General features: G+C 40.7%; 3 protein-coding genes across 6 annotated transcripts in view; 2 read left to right on the top strand and 1 right to left on the bottom strand.

Annotated features, from left to right (window-relative positions):
* Window positions 1-2,590, top strand: part of LOC104822704 (uncharacterized WD repeat-containing protein C2A9.03-like) — a 3,421-nt gene extending 831 nt beyond the window's left edge. For all 3 annotated transcript variants that reach the window (XM_010554022.1, XM_010554024.1, XM_010554023.1), the window contains exons 2-10: window positions 95-264; window positions 416-583; window positions 679-765; window positions 1,021-1,155; window positions 1,230-1,340; window positions 1,431-1,522; window positions 1,610-1,715; window positions 1,878-1,964; window positions 2,062-2,590. In XM_010554022.1, the coding sequence (XP_010552324.1) occupies window positions 121-264; window positions 416-583; window positions 679-765; window positions 1,021-1,155; window positions 1,230-1,340; window positions 1,431-1,522; window positions 1,610-1,715; window positions 1,878-1,964; window positions 2,062-2,475 (1,344 nt within the window). In that variant the 5' untranslated portion in view covers window positions 95-120 and the 3' untranslated portion in view covers window positions 2,476-2,590. The remainder of the gene's footprint in view (window positions 1-94; window positions 265-415; window positions 584-678; window positions 766-1,020; window positions 1,156-1,229; window positions 1,341-1,430; window positions 1,523-1,609; window positions 1,716-1,877; window positions 1,965-2,061) is intronic.
* Window positions 2,269-3,718, top strand: LOC104822703 (photosystem I reaction center subunit V, chloroplastic). Its single transcript, XM_010554021.2, has 2 exons — window positions 2,269-2,590; window positions 2,835-3,718. Exons 1-2 carry the CDS (start codon window positions 2,570-2,572, stop codon window positions 3,498-3,500), a joined length of 687 nt encoding a protein of 228 aa, XP_010552323.2. The 5' UTR covers window positions 2,269-2,569; the 3' UTR covers window positions 3,501-3,718.
* A 946-nt stretch (window positions 3,719-4,664) lies between these two features.
* Window positions 4,665-7,069, bottom strand: part of LOC104822702 (high mobility group B protein 10) — a 2,998-nt gene continuing 593 nt past the window's right edge. Inside the window, exons 1-6 of one of the 2 annotated variants that reach the window (XM_010554020.1) lie at window positions 6,847-7,025; window positions 6,356-6,434; window positions 6,112-6,274; window positions 5,976-6,023; window positions 5,246-5,610; window positions 4,665-5,010 (exon numbers count right to left, since the gene is read on the bottom strand). In XM_010554020.1, coding sequence (XP_010552322.1) covers window positions 4,912-5,010; window positions 5,246-5,610; window positions 5,976-6,023; window positions 6,112-6,274; window positions 6,356-6,434; window positions 6,847-6,872 — 780 coding nt within the window. In that variant the 5' untranslated portion in view covers window positions 6,873-7,025 and the 3' untranslated portion in view covers window positions 4,665-4,911. Of the gene's footprint in view, window positions 5,011-5,245; window positions 5,611-5,975; window positions 6,024-6,111; window positions 6,275-6,355; window positions 6,435-6,846; window positions 7,026-7,069 lie in introns of those variants that run through there. The other variant, XM_010554019.2, reaches the window with a different exon arrangement.

Below are 7,069 nucleotides of genomic sequence, written 5' to 3'. Positions count from 1 at the left end.
AGCAGGAAAACACGGTTACTCTGTTGTATTCTAGTACAGTTGCTCGAGAACTGGTTGTGAATGTTCAGTAAGTAGTTTGGTTTTGTATGTGCAGGTTGTCTTGTACTTATTTTCCTTAAAATGTCCAATTTCCAAGTGGACGACGATGAGTACATGGAAGACATAGATGATGATGTGGAAGATATTGATGATGATATGGATGAGGAGTTCCGTGGTGACGATATGGGTGCGTCAGATTCTGATATTGACGAATATGACTACTCGGTAACTATGCCTGCTCAAGTCCTTAACAGTTTTCCGCTATGCTAATTACCTTCTCAGTGGGTTCAGAACTTCAGATTGTGATGTGAGGAGCAATAACTTTGATCACAGTTTCACTACAGTCTTATGCTTTATACTCCGTTCTCTGTTTCAGAATAATAAAATAGCGGATACAACTGCAGAGCAAGCTCGAAAAGGGAAAGACATTCAGGGGATTCCTTGGGAGAGGCTTAGTATTACTAGGGAAAAGTACAGGCAAACTAGACTAGAACAGTACAAGAATTATGAAAATGTACCTTATTCGGCGGAATCCTCAGGAAAAGTAAGGGATGTATTCTTTGACTCTCCAATTTGTTGTCAGTGCTTATGGTTACCATCGCTATTTAATATTATTTATCTTTTGTTTTATGAATATAGGATTGCAAGGTCACTAACAAAGGGGGCCATTTTTACGAGTTCTGGCGGAATTCAAGATCTGTTAAATCAACTATTCTTCACTTCCAGGTCTTGCCATTGAAATTTCTCTATGCTGTTCTAGTTGATATTCCTTTTGTAAGATTCAATATTCAGGCATTGGTGAGGGTGTCACCTGGAATACGTGTGCTGGTGATGAGTGCTTGCATAGCTTTTGCGAACACCGGCTTTGTAGGATAGAGTCTCCTTTTGATTTGATATAAGAATATGAACTAAACGATTGGTTATTGAAAATATTTATGCAGAAGTCATCTGATCAATATAACCTTTTTCTCGATATTGCAGTTGAGGAATTTGGTATGGGCAACTTCGAAGCACGATGTCTACCTTATGTCACATTTTCAAGTTATGCATTATAATTCTTTATCAACTGCAAAATCTGAAGTTCTCAATGTCTCAGGTCATGTTGCACCATCTGAGGTTAGTGAATGCCAGAGCTATATAAGTCTTTTAAATAACTACATCGGTCTATCCTAATACTTGCGTGCATTCAGAAACATCCTGGAAGTTTGCTGGAAGGATTTACACAGACTCAAGTTAGTACACTTGCAGTGAAAGATAGATTTCTTGTTGCCGGTGGATTTCAAGGAGAAATTATTTGCAAGGTGAGCTCTTGTATTTTAATAATCAGTGAATAAGCATAGTATTTACGATCCATCTCTAAGTGGAGCCCATCTATTTCAACTCTGGTCCAGCATCTTGATAGACCCGGTGTCAGCTTTTGCTTGCGTACGACTTATGATGATAATGCTATCACCAATGCTGTTGAGATATATTTCAAACCAAGGTATGTCTCTTCTTTTGCTCGAAGAGGTCCTTGGCAACTTGTCTGAGCGTTTCCTTCTAACTTAGCTTTTGTCAATGCTTTCTACAGTGGTGCACTTCATTTTACTGCTTCAAATAATGACTGTGGAGTCAGAGACTTTGATATGGAGAAGTATCAGATTGTTAAGCATTTTCGTTTTCCCTGGCCGGTGAATGTAAGTCCTTGCTTCTTTCTCAGTTTTTATTTTGCTTTGGTATTGATCTCTTCATATCGTCATCCAGTTATCGCTTTACCTCATTCAAGCTATATATATATATATGTAGTTCTGGTCTGGTATGAATCATCTAGTGGTGGTAACAGTATTTGTTCTTGACAGCACACGTCTCTGAGCCCAGACGGTAAACTACTGACTATCGTGGGAGACAACCCGGAGGGCCTTTTGGTAGACTCCAACACGGGAAAGGTGCATACTTGACTTCCCGGACGAATATTGTGTTTTAGAAATCAAGTTTTCTTCCAGACACGTCCTTGAAATTTCAAGTTTCCCGAATTCTCAACAGACTGTAGCAACGTTATCGGGACACACGGATTTTTCCTTTGCCTCTGCATGGCATCCAGACGGTCTGACGGTCTCCACGGGAAACCAGGACAAGACCTGCAGGGTGTGGGATGTGCGTAAGCTGTCAGAATCCGTCGGTGTCCTGAGGGGCAACCTGGGAGCGATCAGATCCATCCGCTATACATCGGATGGAAAATACATGGCAATGGCTGAGCCAGCGGACTTTGTGCACGTGTTTGATGTGAGAAATGGGTACGAGGGAGAGCAGGAGATAGACTTCTTCGGGGAGATATCAGGAATATCGTTCAGCCCGGACACAGAGAAGCTATTCGTTGGGGTATGGGACCGTACATATGGTAGCCTGATGGAGTACAGCCGGCGAAGGAACTACTCGTACCTTGATTCATTCCTTTGAGAACCCAGAACTTGGAAGAAAAACACCGTCCGAGGAAAGAAAAACATACTCCATTTTCACTCTGAAGAAACGCGATTTCTCGTAGGTGTGGTGAATGAGAAGCCAACCAGAATTGGTCAGTTATTCTTCTCGTTTTTTTTTTTTTTTTTGTGTTCTTGAGGAGGTCATGGGAGAGATTTATAGGACTGGGTCGAGTTTTCATATTTGAAACCCAAACCCACTGTTCCATATCTGAAATGTCTTTTACCACATTGAAATTACTCCCTTTATGTATGTAGTTATGGAACATCTACAATATTACTGTGGTAACTGTGTATATAGCCTGACCTGATATTCTTGGCTTCTCCTGTCCGAAGCAGAGAAAAGATGTCAGAAGCGAAGATCTCTCATCCACAAAGAGCCAACGAGATAAAGCCACGTCACTTGGCCGCAATCTATTTCTGCTGAATTCTGTCCTCACAACCAGAATCACCGACCCTGAAAATTATTATCATCATCTATACCTACCCACACTTCCATTCACTCAACCCAAAATCCATCCAGAAATGGCGACCGCTTCCTCCGCTTTGCTCTCTCCGGCGACCTTCTCCTCCGCCGCATCAAACCCTAGATCCATCTCCTTCCACGGCCTCCGACCCATCCGCCTCGGCGGCTCCTCCTCCGCCGCGCCCCGGCTCTCTTCCACCGCGAGGAGACCCTCCTCCGCCGCCGTGGTGAAGGCGGAGCTCAGCCCCTCCGTCGTGATCAGCCTGAGCACGGGTCTCTCCCTCTTCCTGGGCAGATTCGTGTTCTTCAACTTCCAGAGAGAGAATGTGGCAAAACAGGGCTTGCCTGAGCAGAACGGGAAGACCCACTTCGAGGCCGGGGACGACCGAGCCAAGGAATACGTCAGCCTCCTGAAATCGAACGACCCTGTCGGATTCAACATCGTCGATGTCCTTGCTTGGGGCTCCATCGGACATATCGTTGCTTACTACATCTTGGCCACTTCCAGTAATGGATATGATCCCAAGTTCTTCGGCTGATTCGATTCTCTCACTCTCTCTCCCTCTTTTTTTTTTTTCTTTCCATGGAATTGTTATGTATAGTTAATTGTTCGGATGATGATGTTCTCTCTCTCTCTCTCTTGTTCTTCTTCTGTGACGCTCGGTGTTGTGTTCTCTGATCTTTAATTCTGTCTTCTCCTTCTTCAAATCATGAAATCAATTCATGCCATTGCAAATAGTATTTTATTTTCAGGTGAGATCTCTGCTTTTCGAATGAGAAAATTTTCGATGATGAAAGGATATACGAAAGACACTAGTTCGAATCTCGAACTCGAATGAAGTTTTGTTATTTTTATTTTCGGGGAGAAACTCGTCATTGCTCCACGCGCCTGAAATTCAGATTTCGCAAAATCAGGCGATTTCGCTGGACTATAGTCCAGGGTTTTCGAGCTCGTGACGCTCACGCGCTACATGTGCGCGTATGGTAATTAGAACAACGCGCATCCTTATTAAAGAAATTACCGGGCTTAAATGAGGCCTAATGGAGAGCTTTTTGGGCCCAATTCAAAGCCCATATATATTTCTCTAATAATCCGTAATTATTTTTGTAAGATGTACAATTCTATTACACAAATAAAATCAAATTATAATTGAATAAATTATTAAAATTAATCCCATAATTTAATTTAAATATACACTCTCTTGGCTTGATTATTAATCTGAAGTGCAATACGTACGAATTTATGTTTTTTTTTGGGTAAAAAATGAATTGTCTACCACATGCTTTGTACCTTTTTTTTTTAATAAATTGATAAAAATATTATTACAAATACTGGAAAAACATATTTCTTTTCACATTTCAACAAAAATAACAGTAAATCTAAAAATTTATAATTTGTATAATCTGACTATATAACATGGATTTTTAACATCCATAATTCCAAATTTTGTTCTCATAGAATTTACTAACTATTTATCCTATCAAAACAGACTCTTATCTTTTCTTTTTTCTTTTTTAAAAAAAGAATCTTTTACTTTATTTTCCCGGAAAACACAGTTTTGTCCGAAAACTTCAAAACCCTACAACCTACGCAAGGAAGAAACATAATGCAAAATCTGGTGGGTAATCCACCACACGTATACGAATATTTGTGCACTCTACCTCTACGGGTATCCCAATGACATGAACATCAAGCGAACAAATACCAAAAGCACCAAATTGAAAAGAAAAAGCTCATATTTTAAGAGTTTGACAAGATTCCGCATCTGCATCTATGGCTAGATCCAGTAACACTACAAAATGATCTTTTACTAAGCGTCCGCCACAGTTGCTACAAATACCTCACTACCCTAATGCAGCTGATTGAACAAAGAACATTTCAAAAGTACGAAAAGGGGGGAGAGAGAGAGAGAGAGATGTTACATACACAGAGTATGAGAAGAGGAGCTACTACTGTGCTGCAGCCGCGTTGGCCTCGTATGAAGATTTGTATTCCAACATTTCCGTCCTGTATCTCTCCACATCCTTCACCCCTCTCTCTTGATAAACCTGCGGAGACACAACGGTGAAACATGAGCGAATGTGGATTTATGACCATGTTCGTGTTTGGAAAACGTTACTGGAATAACAAGGGCACAGAAGAAGAAATGTCCATTTGTATGTAGGAGAAAATGAGAAGTCATGGTAGATTTACACTGTCATCATGGCCATGTCAGGAGAGATTGCTCCACCTGTGCATCTGTTGTCAAGAGACAGAGAGAGGAATATGGGATGGGATCGGTACCTGTTTTTCAGATTCCGAGAGAGTGCTCCACATGTGCCCGATTTTCTTGGTGAGAGCTCGTTCTTGCCCTTGGTATTCGGGTTTAAGCCTTGCATACTGCTCCGCGAAAAAGAAGTTGTAGCCACTTCTGTGGCATTTAGGTCGTTGAGAATCCACCAGAGCCAGTCTTGGTCTCTTCTTATGCCGCCTTGACGGTACGGCTGAAGAAGTTTTCAGATTGTGTGGAGGACAAGGCGTTTGAGGAATGTGATAAAGCACGCCTTTGAGCTCCTCTGATCCCGTCCTCATGGTCACCAAATATCCGTTATCAAACTTCCCGTCAATAATTCCATAAACAGAACAGCCAACATGCAGTTCCTGGCTGCCTGTGAAACACAGGAAAATGCAGTGAATTTGAGAATAACATTTTTTCAGAAAAACAGAGAAACAGACGACAATACAATAAATTTTTTTTGGGGAATTGATGATAAAGTCCCAAAGAATATGTTATGGAGGCAAAAGATTCAGCTAGAGAAGAATATCCCAACAAGTGCCAACTGGAGGAAAATAAATGCACTGGTCACTGGTGAACTTAACAGCAACTAGTTAGTTATATAAAAAACCATTGATGGCTGAGGAAAAAGATACAGATTAAAAGAATACTCCAGATAAGCTATAATAAGAACGGCCATGAGAATGCTGCTGATGCAGGAACAGTTGACATGAAAAAAGAAAGCGCTTATTTCAGTACCTTCTTCAGTGGTTGGGGATACATTGACAAGACTCCTCATTGCTTCATCTGGAAAAGCAAAACATTTCAGCCCATCTCATAATACTATGGGGAGGAAAAAAGGGAAGGGAAAAGGCTTTCGGATGTCCGCATATACCTGTCGATGACATTGAAGAAACCGGTTTTTGGATGCAATACACCTGCTCCAATTGATAAAGCAGCTTGAGATAATACTTCCTTAAGACAAAAGATGCGCTCGTTATCGTTGTTGGGAAATTGAATGCCCCTATCACGTCTTTCCATTTTCGATCCTTAATCACCTGCAGTTTGAAAAAATTATTCAGTAAACGGTAAACCAAAAAGCTACCACCCGCTTAACTAGCAATGCCATGAACTCTTACCCTGTCAATGCCACCTCGAGATGTGACCTCAATGAAAAGCCGATGAAGATCTAGAGTATTTCCACCCACAGTAGGAACTCTATACAAATCATGTAAAAAAGGAAAACAATAAACCGTTTCAGATCCAAAGATGGAGATAAGGAATTCAATTATCAGAAAAATATCAGAGAATAGATCAAGTGAAACAAAGTAAATGGACAGACCAGCAGAAGATTAAAGCAATTTCTTCTCCCTTCCCGCATTTTCGAAAATGGTCCAAAGAAGAGGAAACATCAGATATTACCCCCAGAATTCCATGTTAGACAAAAACTCAGAAAAGGCCAAAAAGAAGAGAGAGACATAATCACTTAAACCAGTTCATGCATCATCATTTTGAGAGTAGTAATTACCAAATTCAGTTTCATTTCACTGCCTAACCGATAGATCCTAGAAATATGTATATAACAGGAAAAGAACAAGAAACATTCAATTCAATAGGCCATACCGCCTACCTGAAAACACTGTCCGAATCCCTCATGAATCAAAACTAATGATTGCCACAATTGCACAGAGAATCATCTTGAAGGAAAAAATAAATTCCACAGGCAATCACTGCCTGAATCCCGATTCCATTAAACCCTAATCGGAATTTCTTCATTCCCGAGGCCAAACTCTAATGTTTTCTGCGTCTCTTTCACCAAAAAAAATCAATTCATCAATCCTTAAATCTACCAT

This window comes from Tarenaya hassleriana, unplaced genomic scaffold (assembly GCF_000463585.1).
Source record: "Tarenaya hassleriana unplaced genomic scaffold, ASM46358v1 Cleome37, whole genome shotgun sequence".
In the NCBI taxonomy this organism is placed as follows: domain Eukaryota; kingdom Viridiplantae; phylum Streptophyta; class Magnoliopsida; order Brassicales; family Cleomaceae; genus Tarenaya; species Tarenaya hassleriana.
Note: the sequence above shows the minus strand (reverse complement) of the source record. Positions and strands in the feature narration are given on the sequence as shown.

Coding starts and splice junctions, on each gene's coding strand:
- LOC104822703 (XM_010554021.2), top strand. CDS start 2,570: ATGAGAAGCCAACCAGAATTG. Junction 2,591..2,834: donor TGAGAAGCCAACCAGAATTG/GTCAGTTATTCT, acceptor TGTCCGAAGCAG/AGAAAAGATGTCAGAAGCGA.